A 13,639-nucleotide genomic window follows, 5' to 3' on the forward strand; every position below is an offset into this window, starting at 1 on the left:
TGCAGTCACCCCCAACTCTAAGATGGAGAGAAATGGGGTGGCTGTGCTAACATTTGGATCTGCATCTCCCCACCAGCAGGAGCAACCCCCAATTTACTTTTCCAGTGGGTGAACGGTCCTTTATAGAAGCATATGAAAACCTCTAATAATGAAAATGATTGATTGGCGAGACCCAAGTTTTATTTCAAGACAATCTGTCATATCCCTAACATCCAGATTCTGCTAATGGGTTTTGGCCTGTTGTTCTCCCTACCTCCTCAATTTGTTGAGAAAATTGTTTCCTGCTGGTTATAAGCTGTAAAAATTAGCTTCATGCAGCTACATAACTCATTTATAGAACTATAGAAGGGGGCTGATTGCTCATTTGTTTTGTTCTCCCACTTTGTTACAGATGATCCCTAAACTTAATATGCCTGTATATTCTTTAAATCAGTTTTGAAAACCTTTTTAAAGTCTGTGACCCAACATCTGGAGGCTAGTCCACATTTAAAGTGTAGTTATAGACAAACAGCATTAACTGAAAATGAAATAATATACTTGCTTAACTGAGGTGCACTAAGGAACTTTGGAAAAATCAAAAGCTGCCCTACTTGAGAAGGTAGTAGTTGAGAGAGTGTGAACAACTACCATGTCTGATTATTAACCAGGACACACAAATGCCAAAGCATCATATGTTATTGACCCAGAAAGAATTCTGTACCTTTTAGAGTTCTCATTTTTAACCCAGCTAAAGAAAAATGCATTTAGAAAGTGCTAAAGAGGAGAATTCTGTCATTTTTCTTCTTGCATATCTGTTGTTTCACAAATACAGGCAGCACATTAGCACAAGTAACTGAAAATATTGGCTCTCATTTAACAGTTTCCTCTCTCCAGATTGAGATGGCTCATAATCAGTATACTGTAGCAAAACAAAGCACCCATCTGTGCTAATGTTCTCACAATTCAAAAAATATGCATTCATGACTAAACAGATTTTTGCAAGTCAGTCATACAAATTATTGAGCCTTTTCTTTTAGAAAAAGAAATCCACCTAAGAATGTTATATATGCAACAGGAAGTCACAGACTTGGAATATTTTCTACATTATTCTAGAATTTACTTCGATATTCAGCACCAATAATCCAAACATGCTTAGGACCTAATATCAAACAGGTGATGAGGAAGAGAAAAAATAGGAGAAAGTGGTGGCAGAAAAAGAGAGAAGAATGGCATTAAGAATGAGAAAAGAAGTCGGCTCACCCAACCTTGGTTCTGGTTCCAAGACCCTCACCAGAAAATAGTTTTTCAAGTCCTGTTGTAAACCTTGCCAAATAATATATTGTATCTTAAAAAGCAGAGACATCACCTTGCCAACAAAGGTCCGTATAGTTAAAACTATGGTTTTCCCAGTAGTGATGTATGGAAGTGAGAGCTGGACCATAAAGAAGGCTGATCACTGAAGAATTGATGCTTTTGAATTATGGTGCTGGAGGAGACTCTTGAGAGTCCCATGGACTGCAAGAAGGTCAAACCTATCCTTTTTGAAGGAAATCAGCCCTGAGTGCTCACTGGAAGGACAGATTCTGAAGCTGAGGCTCCAATACTTTGGCCACCTCATGAGAAGAGAAGACTCCCTGGAAAAGACCCTGATGCTGGGAAAGATGGAGGGCACAAGGAGAAGGGGACGACAGAGGACAAGATGGTTGGACAGTGTTCTCGAAACTACCAGCATGAATTTGACCAAACTGCAGGAGGCAGTGGAAGACAGAAGTGCCTGGCGTGCTCTGGTCCATGGGGTCAAGAAGAGTCGGACACGACTAAACAACAACAGCAACAACACTTTCAAAATACACCTACCACCCTGCCCCTGGCATCTAAGAACCATGATGGGTAGCCATGAGATGCAGAGTATTCTTGGTGGTTATAGTCCGATTGCAGAACTTTCTCCCCATCTGAGAGCTTAGCTGAGTATAGTGATAATACATGCAAGTTTTTTATTTTCATACTGCACCATCTGCTAACCTGCTGAACCCTTTCTACCATTTGCCATGAAGAATTAATCAAGACTCCTTTCATTAAGACAACCTGGGCATACCTAACTTCCTGATGTATGAATTTGTAGCGAATAAACTCATTCATTAACTTTAACACTTGGCACTGTGTACACATTTTGACATGCATGAAAATTATATCTGTGCAAGAAAATCTCATATGTGAGGCTGTCATCATAACTACTATTGCTCAGCTATGCTCGTTTAAAAAAAACATATTTTATTTTTGTATTTGTATTTTTGTATAAGGCACTCTGGATTCATGCTGCCTCTGGATTTCTACTGCAGGGGAACCAAATGGGGTTTAATCTATTGACATCCTGAGATTTACCTATTTGGAGAGCATAATCCTGGCTCTAACAAAGATGCTTGCTATTACAAAATACACATCTTAAGCTTTTCTCACTGGAACAAGAATAACATTAAGTAATATTGTGCTCTTCATGGCTGCCATTAATTTTTCCTGCAAGCTCAGCTGTGGTGTTCTGAAAAGAAAAATCTTTATTACTCTATTACCACATTAGTCAGTTATTTTGATACCTGACTCACTACCAAAGAAGGCACATTGTGTTCTTCCTGGAACCACTTCAAAATTAGAAACACACTAAAACAGCTCCAAACATCAATCCAAGGCATTCAAAGATCCTAATACTGAGTTTCTGGCCTTAAATTTTTAACATTTTAAATTGTGAAATCTGTTAAAAACATTTGTGGTTGCAGTTCCCAAATATATGTGTGTGTACGCGCATGTGCACACACTTAAGTTTATTGTTTAAGTACGTTATAGCATTGTACTTTTTACATTTTGAGGTGGTTTATAATCAGCATTTTTTAAAAATCAACTAGCTTCTTCTAAAAAACTATCTTATAGTTCAGGTGCTATTCAGAATGTCAGGAAATATCTTGAAAAGAGTCACAATTAAATAAAGCTTTAACACATCACCTTGCTGTCAAACATTCACTGGTAAAGTACAGTGGATTGTAATGAGCCTCAGTCTAGATAGAGGGAGTATAGATTTTAAAAAAATAAAAAATTCGGTTGTGTCCTACAATCTTTATAAAGTTGTGCCCCTAAGCTTACTAAATCTTCTGTTATATCTAATGAGGTATCTACAGTAGGTTAGTTTGCTATATCTGTTCAGCTCCTAAACCTGCTTCATCACCTTCCCACTAGCTTGGTTTATGGATGTCCAAATCTATGTCTGGACTGGCTATAGATTAGGGATTCTAACAGCACTCCAAAACTAGGCAGCAGGGCTGCAGAAAACCTGATCAAAGCCAACCAATTAACACTCCTGTTCCACAGATGAGGAATGGAGGCTGAGAGAAAAGCCGTTGATTTTAGGCTATGGCAGACTAGGTGGGTTTTTTTTGCTTACTATTCTTATTATACTGGGAGTCAAGAACTGTTCTGATCTACCACAGATCATCCATACATCTGCCAGTAGATTCTGATCTACCTTCTGCCTGTCTTCCTTGTAGGAGCTGTGTCCAGTTGAGTGTGTCCAGAGACATATACAATCTTAACCACACATGTCTGTTGAAGAATGCAAATACTGTATTTTAAGTTTGCATGCTGAAGTTTGGTGGTGGTAGGGTGGAGAAGAATGGAAACAGTCTGGTTTGGTGTAATTCCAGTTGGTTGGCCATTTTGGTACAAACTGTGCTGTTACCATTAAACAGTGAGTAGTTCAGAGCATAAGGTTTAGTTTTCTTATTGAGAAGAGCTAGTCTTGAGGCGTAATACTAACCCTCTGATGTTGATGGCTGAAGGGGTTAATGTGTGTAGGCCTGAGACTGGTAGAGAAAATCACTGCTGGGGATGCTCTGCCACAGCAGATACGAAGGTATTGTCCATGGTTGCACCACCAGTAGTAGCTAACAACCTCAAAATGGGGCATGTTACGGCACCATCACCTTTTGTGCTGGCAGGCGTGGGCAGTATGGGGTTAGAGCTACCACCTTGTTGTTCTTGGTTAGGAATTTGGATTGCTCTGGTATTTGACAATACATTGAAAGTCATTTGGTATAGTGACAGAGTATGTGGTTGACTAATAAGAAGACTAGACCTACTTATTGTGTTTATTACGTTTTATATCCTGCCTATCATTCAAGGAGCTCAAGGTAGCATACATGGTTCACTCCCATTTTGTCATCACAGCAACCCTGTGAGGTAGGTTAGGCTGAGAGAGCATAACTGGGCCAACTTCTTCTCACATATTCCATGTACAATGGAGAATATCTAAAACACAGATTAATGAATTTGATTGATTCATGTGTGTTGTAATCTCCTACTTCATGAGTATTTGCCTCTGAATTATTCTGTTAGAATGTCCAGGGATTCCAATAAGGAGTTAAGTTTTATTACTCTATTCATACTGGCTCAGCTTTTATTATTTACAATGCTGACATAATAAATACCAGTCTTTAAGGGTTTTTTGAACCCAAATAGGACAGGTTATCATTCTTCACTCATTGTTTGCATCTGTGTGTGTTTCTAAAGGTTGTGTCTGTGAAATGAGACCATGACAACTGATGAGGCTACAAAGAAGGAAGGAGATGTCCAGAGAACAACTCTTGTTGAACAAGGCGAGGATATCACACCAAACAAAGACAAAGGAGTTCTGAAGGTGAGGCTTTGAAGAAGCTAATTAAATGTTCCTTTCTAGCTCCTGGACAAACACCAGTATCTTACTGTTCCCATTACAGCAAGGCAGAGATTCTTAATTCTGCTGTGAAAATATCCCCTTAACATAATACAACAAAACAAAAATTCTCAGTGTGTGATAAATCCATTGAATGGTGTAATTGGAGCAAATATATAAGTGCTTTACATTGATTTTGCAATTACCTCACCTTCATTTCATTTTATTTTATTCATCACTTGACCCATTCCAAAGGCTTGTGAACAGAGGGGGAAAGAAAATCACAAGATGCTAAAAATGTTTTTGAAAACCTTATGTAAGGAACAGTAGATTTGAAAGACCAGATCATAAAGGACTTCCAAAGCTTACCTCAAAGTCAAAAGAAACCTGGAGTCAAGGAGAAGGAATACAGATGAAGACCAACACCCATCCCTCTTTTAGGGGCCTTGGGCAATTAGGAAATAGTCTTATGAAGTGCCACTGATGTATCCCTCCCCACCACTGTAACAATTAGTTAATAATATTTGTCAGGTTCTGCCAGTTTTAAAACTCCATCTCTATTTGACCTTATTCTTGGCTATCAAAACCAGTTGAAAATCTTAAGATACTCAGACTGGGTTTGCCGGAAAATTAAGTTTGGGGGCAGCCCTTGGAGGTCTAGATTGGCACCTGAATGGTAAATGTAAAAGGATGAGGAAGAGCTAGATGAATGGACAAATTAAATGTTACAACTAAAAGGCTTGTCCTTAAGGAATCACAACCTACCTTACCTAGCCTGGAGTGGGTAAAGCTCTTTACCTCATTCTGCTATATGTGGTAGACTAGGCATCATCATATGATGAACAGAGATTTGGGCCTATAATGAAACTCTTCTAGATCTACTTTGTGTGGCCTTCTGTAATGTATGCCACTGTCCACTGCGATTTTGTTTATTTTTATTGGCCCTCATATGGCTGATTGACCAAACATATAATAACAGCTTTTGGTTGTATGAATCAGCCCTGTATTTCTGGGTTAGAAAACAATGAAAACTAATAGATTGAAGTTCATCAAATACAACTGTGAATGGATTGACAGTAGTATAATTTCTAGGAAGTGATCCATATACAGTTCCTCATTTGCAATCTAGTGATAGATTTTCAGATATCCCTCATTCCCCGTATATGGATGTAGAGCGCAAATTTACAAATCAGTGTACTGAACCAACACGAAAGACCCTCTAGAATAGGTTATCCGATGCACATGAGCTCTTATTTCTTATATCAATTTTTTCCCCATATCTTCATTCTAGATTGTGAAGAGGCCAGGGAATAATGATGAGTCTCCCATGATTGGAGATAAGGTTTATGTCCACTACAAAGGAAAGCTGGCCAATGGGAAAAAGTTTGATTCCAGCCGTGACAGGAATGAGCCATTTATCTTCAGCCTGGGCAAAGGTAAAGAATGGAAAAGGTGGAGAAAGGTAAAGAGAGCCTTAGGGATATAAAATGGGTTCTTGCCAATTAAATTACAGTTGGTTTATAATCCTGTTTTCAGAAAGACTGTGTGACTGAGAGCAAGCAGGGAAAAAGCTGAGTATTGGAAGATGTCTTGTTTTGCTATTACTTTTCAGACCTAATCACAGAGCAACAAAGGAAAAGAATCTCGTTGTTCAGCCTGCCATCTCAATGGCAGAAACCTGTGTGATCATATGAAGCTGCCTTCTACTGAAAGAGGCCATTGGCAGCACCTCTCCTAAGTCTCAGGCAACAGTCCTCTTTGGCACCTGCTACCAGAAAGGGCACCTCTAAATGTACTCATCAGTCCTACTATAGTTAATCCAAATAACTAGGAATCTGTTTAGTGGCAGGAAGAAAATAATAGATTAAAAGAGTGTAGTTACTACTCATTAAATTATAACTCTAGGGCTCTAGAGCAGTGGTTCTCAATTAGCTAAGTGGGCCCCTGTTTTTCAAAAGCCAAACTATGGACCCCCTTCTGAAAAAATTGATATGTATCTCCATGGTAGTTTTTTTTTATGTGAATGGTGCCACGGACCTCCTGGGTGGGTTACAAGGACCCCCTAGGATCCGCAGACCACTGCTCTAGGACAATCCTTTTTGATCATTAACAAAATGTTCACTTTTTGTTTCCCTTTACTGTTCTCTGGACACAGTCGCATTGAGAGTGTTGACATCTTTCTGTTTCCTTTGATTTGTCAGAATGTAGTAAAACAAAGTATGTGTTAATCATAGAATCACAGAATTGTAGAGTTGGGTGGTACCCCAAGGGTCATCTAGTCCAACTCCCTGCAATGCAGGAAACAGATTTATTAGGGCAAATGTTTTCATGAAGTATCACTAATAATTCACAAACCCTTATGATTATTATTTAGAGGTTTTAAACTCCCAAGTTTGTCTTCTATACCTGAATTCAAACAAGAATGAGCATATTAATTGGCAGTTACTGTAAACTGGAAGAAATGCAAAAAAAAAAAAAATATTACGGATGGAGTTGCCCCTGAGAGTGTGCTCTACTCCTCAGCTACAGTGTGTTCCACTGAGATACGTTTTCTGTAATTATGCCCATCTTTGTAGAATCCTTGCCTAACTGGTATATGAAATATTGAAGCTGAGGATCTTTCAGCAGAAATGAGATCATTGCTTTCTGGCAAGCATTTAATGGTTTCAAAAAAGGATTGGTTTGCTTTACTTGCCTCTTTGCTTTTGCTTTTGTAAGTTTTGTTATGCTTTGGGAGTTCTTTGGAATAAATGGATTACCAAAAATTAATAGCTACAGCTCCATAGACCCAGCAAGCAGTTCTTATGATATTTGTTCATATGGCCATGTTTGGAATTAACATGTGCTCCATCTTCCATTGGGGTACGTTGACTTTTCTTCTGTCCCCAGCCTTGCTCTAGTTCTTAAATGATAGGTGCCTTGGCCAGAGATGGGAAACATTGAGGCCTGGGAGCCATATATAGCCTTCCAGCCCTCTCTGGATTCTCCCCAGGTCAGACCCCACCCCAGACCCTACTTTATACTCTCCTTGAAAGTGTCCTTGAAATCTGATCATGCTTCTTGCTTGCCTGATTGGAAGGTAGGGAGGAGTGTGTAAGTGTGTGTAGAAACTAGCTTACCTTGCAGAGGTAAAATTCTCATTTGCTTTGGTCTTGCCCACTTTCGCCTCTGGCCCCACCTACCACTGCCATGTGCACCCTGGAAAGTTGCCTAGATGGCACCACAGCCCATGAGCTGAAAAATCTTCTCCACCCATGCTTTCAACCATAAACTTTAAATGTGGTTTAAAAGTGAACATGCAGCCTGCTACTGCACAGTGTGAAAATCACAGCTATTTCACTCCTTTACCAGTCCTGCTGTAATGCCAAGGGCTAAACTGAACCCAAGCTTGATAATCTCTCTCTCTCTCTCTCTCTCTCTCTCTCTCTCTCTCTCTCTCTCTCTCTCAACAAACCTTGAACCGGGGTTCAGACATAATGCTAAGCACTCAGCAGCCATGGCAGGAGCAGAGAGGTGCAAAGCAGTCAGTTTTTGCACTGGGAAACAGCATGATGTGTGCTCACTTTTAAATCATAACCAAGGTTAAAAGTGACAAGTGAAGGCTGCTAGTGCTAAATGGTTTAACATTCCTTGTGTGATATTCTGGTTTGTTTTCAGATAACAGTGTACGTAAACAAAAATAAACTGCAACTTACTCGAGCAACTGTCTGATGCAGAAGCAATAGAGACACACAGTTTAGTATCATGGATTTTGCATAACAGTTCGGTTATTTGACTACTACACTGTACATGTCTAAATGATCACAAATTGTAAATGGTTTTTTAAAAAATGTGTCTGTGTCTTGCTTTGGTAAGCTTACTAACTGAAACTTTTTAATTGAAATTTCTTGTTATTAGGCCAAGTCATTAAGGCATGGGATATTGGGGTTGCCACCATGAAAAGGGGGGAGATCTGCCACCTGTTGTGTAAACCAGAATATGCATATGGTTCTGCTGGCAGTGTCCCAAAGATCCCGTCAAATGCAACACTCTTCTTTGAGGTAAGTGTATCTTTATTTGCTTATTTTATTTTGACTAAGTACATTGTTACCTAGTGAGTGTAATTTGCCAGTAATAGCAGATGTGCAGCACAATGTTTTATGGGCAGAAGTGAAGCAAACTAGCAATGATCATGAATCCATCCACTAAACTCCACAGTGTTGGGAGAGGCCCTGAGTTAACTAGATAGGATATTGTCATGGGAATCTTCCTGTAAAGGCTAAAATGCAGTTGGGGACCACTTTGATTGATAGCCCAGGAAAAATACATATACTGTTTTTGGATCTAAATAAAGTGGGGTGCCACTGTTAATTCTGATAACACTAATCATCAGCCCATTGAAGGTGAAACTAAATTCAGGCAACTCTTCACCTCTTTCCCAGTAATCTCTCTGCCTCCCTATTCCTGCCCACCAGAATTGGAAGAGTTGGCAAGGATGCAGACAGAGGGGCTATAGCACACATTATGTGGAAACATGTTGAACCCCAATATCAACCAACCTACCTGTATTTGTTCTTTCAAAGAAAAACAGCTTCCAAGGGACACCGTTGATTCGTAAAACAAAAGGGAAGGGTGCTTAATTATTTTGGTGCTTGCTGTTTCTCTACTTGAGCCCAGACATTTTGGACCCCATGGGGAGAAAAGCTGTTTAGGAGAGAATTTTAAGCTATGATTTGGGGGACAAGAATTGTGTCCTCTTTTTGCCTACTCAGAATCATCCCCTCCTGTCCCAAAATGGTGTGTGTGTATTTTTGAAGTTAATATTGTGGCCCTATTAGCTTTTTTGTGTGATATATAGCTAGCCCCAAAGCTTAGGGCTTGTGCAAACATTTTAAGGCACAATGCAAGCATTTTCGCTCTTCTACCCTCTAATTACCCTACTCTTACTGCAGTAATGCTTGCTGTTCAAATGTAACAGAGGGGAAAACCTTGCTGACTGGGGAAATTCCTATGCTGTCACTGTTTTATAATGGGATATGCAATTTGGAGAGTGAGTAGGCATAGGCTTCAAATGTTGGAAAATCAGCTTGGGGTAGAAAATGCAGATTTGAGAGTATTTGTTATCCAATTTTGCAACTCTTCAAAATTTTGTGGACATCATGCTGGAATGGGAGGAGTTGTGATTCATGAATAAATTCATTAGCATTGTGCAGCAGGGGCACATTAAGGCTCTGCAGGCTGTGGCAGAAGGTGAACAGAGGTAGACATTCTGGGTCAGCCTGACTCTCTATTCTTAACATATGCAGTAATGACAGAGACTGGGTAAGCACTAAGTACTTTTTACTTTTTAGCCAGTGCTGGCTTGCCACTGTTCTCCACCTCATAGGAACTTAGTTTCCAAGAAGGAACCATCCTTCGCTGCTTTTCCCAGCTCCTATCTTTCCAGAATACTAATAATAATACAGTGGTACCTCAGGTTAAGAACTTAATTCATTCTGGAGGTCCGTTCTCAATCTGGAACTGTTCTTAACCTGAAGCACCACTTTAGCTAATGGGGCCTCCTGCTGCCGCTGTGCCGCCAGAGCATGATTTCTGTTCTCATCCTGAAGCAAAGTTCTTAACCCGAGGTACTATTTCTGGGTTAGTGGAGTCTGTAACCTGAAGCTTCTATAACCTGAAGTGTCTGTAACCTGATGTACCACTGTAATTACTTTTCAAAATACATTCCTGAAAAAAGTGAACCCCACACAACTGTTTCCAAAAACCATTTCCATTTCTCTGTATTTTGAAGCCAGAAAGTTGCAAAGTAGCAAAGACAGAAAGCAGACATATTGGGGTTCAGCTTGCCCACAGCAGGAGTCCTTGCCCCCACTCCTCCACAGCATTTGCCTTCCAATAATTATTTCCAAATTAACACATATATCCATATAAATGAACATATGCAACATTTTTGCCAATTGGTACCCTCTTGGTTTGCGCCCTGGATATTTGAGCACCTAGCAACCCTCCAGGGGGAGCAGCACAGTGATTTGCTCATATGCCTGTGTGCCTGCAAGCTCTTAGTCACCTCAGAGTCATTGGAATACAGCCATACCTTGGGTTGCGAACGCTGCGGGTTGCGCGTTTTCGGGTTACAGACGCACCAAACCCAGAAGTACTGGAACGGGTTACTTCTGGGTTTCGGTGCTCGCACATGTGAAGAAGCACTAAATTGTGCTTTGCACATGCGCAGAAGTGCCGAATCACGTCACATGCATGTGCAGACACGGCGCTGCGGGTTGTGAATGTGCCTCCCATACAGATCACGTTCGCAACCCAAGGTTCCATTGTATATGCAAACAAAACATCAAATCTGTGTCTTATAATTCTTTATAGAATGCAGTGTAGTAGACTGATTGCACCCTAAATCTGGGGGAAAGTTGTTTCCAGATTTCTACAATTTATGACTTTTTCTAGTGAGGCCTTATGCAGATAAGGTAGCATTTGCTATATTGTGGGACTTCACTAGCTTGCTTCTCTTTCTCATTGTTTTGTCAGACTCTTTGTAGATTGGGCATATTTTGATCCCCACTCATTGGTTCTAAGAGCCGTAGTTTAGGGCTGGATTCACATGAGAACTCTGCTTGCAGTTGATGCTTTTTTGTTGCTTATGGTAAATCTGTGTGATAAGGAGATGGCTATCCATGAGAAATATGGGAGCAGATGCTACGAATGGAGTGAATAATTCATATAGCCCTTTTGTCATGTGTAGGGTGGTAGTGGAAGCAGCTGACTAGAAGGATGGCCCATGTGAGTTAGCCCATAGATCCAGTGTTTGTGAGTGTTCCAACCCTTGTGGATTATCACACATTTGAAGTTTGGTCTTATTGTTGTTACCATTATTTTCAGATTGAGCTGCTAGATTTCAAGGGAGAGGATTTATTTGAGAATGGAGGCATCATCCGCAGAATCAAACAGAAAGGTGAAGGATACTCCAATCCCAACGAAGGAGCTGCTGTACAAAGTGAGTGTTGGTTTGCATGCAGGACTGCAAGGATGTTCATGTCAGTTGTTTGGAGCATTTGAAATCTAGGGGTACTTTGCTATCTCTGTTCATTACCAGCTCTTATTCATAGAGACAGAAATATATGAACTAACTGCCCTGGCAAACATCAGCTCCAAAACCTGTCCTTCCAACCTAATAATAATAATAATAATAATACTTAGCTTTGTTTAGAGGATTCAAGTGTAATGTTTACAACAACCCTGTAAGGAAAATCAGTATTATTATTCCACTATACTGCAGATGAGCTGAGGCTGAGAGAGAGTAGCTTGTCAAAGGAGGCCTAGTGAATCAAACCAGAGATTTTCTGATTTCACTGCTCAGTTGCTTAGCCACTGTGCTGAACCACCTTTCAACCATCAGTTTTTACTCCTGATCTCATGTGCCCAGATTCTTACAGCTACATTTCCCCATGTCACCCTATTTTCTGATATCTTCTTCTCAATTTTGCCTATTCCTTTTTTACCCTCCATCAGGTACATTCTTGAAACCTGAGCCTTTTCATCTTTCTCTGCTTTGTTATCAGCTTGAAGTAGCCACTTACTTCATGGGGTTCATTCCCGATTCTTCAGAATTCCATGTTTCTTCTGTTCTTGTCACAGCTGAAATTCAGTACAGATCAGAATGTGCACCTGCTTGCTGATGACCACGTAATGTTTCTTTTAAGGCTTTGACCTATTTAACAAAGACACATCTAGCACTTTAAGCACTTTCAGTTACTTTCATCTGCCGGGGAACTGGCAGCTTCAGACAATTTGATTAACTCCATAGTTTTGCACACCCCATATTCTTGCAGGCTTTGATGAACATCTAATCTACCAAATATATGTTCCACATGAAGCTTCATTTTCTCTCAGTTCACAAAAGCAATGGGGGTGTTGTTGTTTGAGAACTGTTCTTGTTTGAAAAGCTGAGTATTAACACTCAATAGGCTTTGAAAAACAGTTGTGTTTTTGTTTTAAAATCTGTAACAAAGACCTTTCCTCTTCTGCTATCCAGTTCCTGGTTTCAGTTTAGAACACACTGATTCTTTTTTCTTGGTAAATCCAACTGAATAAGCACCAGGACTACTGGGTTCTGAGGGTGTAGCCCAGCGGTAGGGAACCTGTGGCCCATCAGATGTCGCTGAACTACGGATCTTTTTATCCCTAATGACTGGCCATGCTAGCTGGGGGTAATGGAGTCCAACAACATCTGAAGAGCCACAGGTTCCTCACCCATGGCTTAATGGAAAATATTATAAAGCGAGGGCAGTTAGCTGCTGAGGGAAGGGTTTGCTGGTAGGTCACCTGAGTTCTGAGTCATAGTAATCCTTTTTCTGTCATAAGGACCCCTGTGGTAATGACTGCAAACCATCCTTAAATTCTACAGCTGTAAATTTTTGGCTGCAGGATTTCTAACTGATAAACGGAAGAAAGCTGGAAGGCGTAAAAATGGATAATCCAGGCTTTAGTGTCCTCATTTACAGTGTTCAGATCTTGAAGTTCAGTAGTAGGGCACATGCTGGGCAAGCAGAAGGCCTCAGGTTCAGTCCCTGGTATCTGCAGGTAGGGCTAGGAAAGGTCCTTCCTGAAACCTTGGAGAGCAGCTGTCAATCATTGTCAGCAGCACAGAACTATATAAACCAGCGATCTTACCTGGAATAAGACAGCTTGCTATTCTGGATGCATAATTGTAATGATAGTGCTTTGGGACACACCATACAGCATCCTTTATCAGTCTCAAAACCATGCTTTGTATATGATTATGATTGCAATCTCACATAGGTTTTTCTTCTGAACTCATTATGTAAGGCATGTAGTGGCAGGCACATTTGTGATAGGTACCGTATTTTTTGCACCATAACACTCACTTTTTTCCTCCTAGAAAGTAAGGGGAAATGTCTGTGCGTGTTATGGAGGGAATGCCTACGGGTGGCATGCCTACGGATTTTCCTCCTCTAA

General features: G+C 40.4%; 1 protein-coding gene across 5 annotated transcripts in view; it reads left to right on the top strand.

Moving 5' to 3' along the window:
- Positions 1 to 13,639, top strand: part of FKBP5 (FKBP prolyl isomerase 5) — a 56,045-nt gene that overhangs the window by 18,282 nt on the left and 24,124 nt on the right. For 3 of the 5 annotated variants that reach the window (XM_081194596.1, XM_081194597.1, XM_081194598.1), the window contains 4 exons: positions 4,534 to 4,660; positions 5,967 to 6,111; positions 8,573 to 8,715; positions 11,543 to 11,657. In XM_081194596.1, coding sequence (XP_081050722.1) covers positions 4,556 to 4,660; positions 5,967 to 6,111; positions 8,573 to 8,715; positions 11,543 to 11,657 — 508 coding nt within the window. In that variant the 5' untranslated portion in view covers positions 4,534 to 4,555. Of the gene's footprint in view, positions 1 to 4,144; positions 4,204 to 4,533; positions 4,661 to 5,966; positions 6,138 to 8,572; positions 8,716 to 11,542; positions 11,658 to 13,639 lie in introns of those variants that run through there. The other 2 variants (XM_081194599.1, XM_081194600.1) reach the window with 2 other exon arrangements.

The sequence above is a fragment of the Podarcis bocagei genome (genome assembly GCF_964188305.1).
Source record: "Podarcis bocagei genome assembly, chromosome: 5".
In the NCBI taxonomy this organism is placed as follows: domain Eukaryota; kingdom Metazoa; phylum Chordata; class Lepidosauria; order Squamata; family Lacertidae; genus Podarcis; species Podarcis bocagei.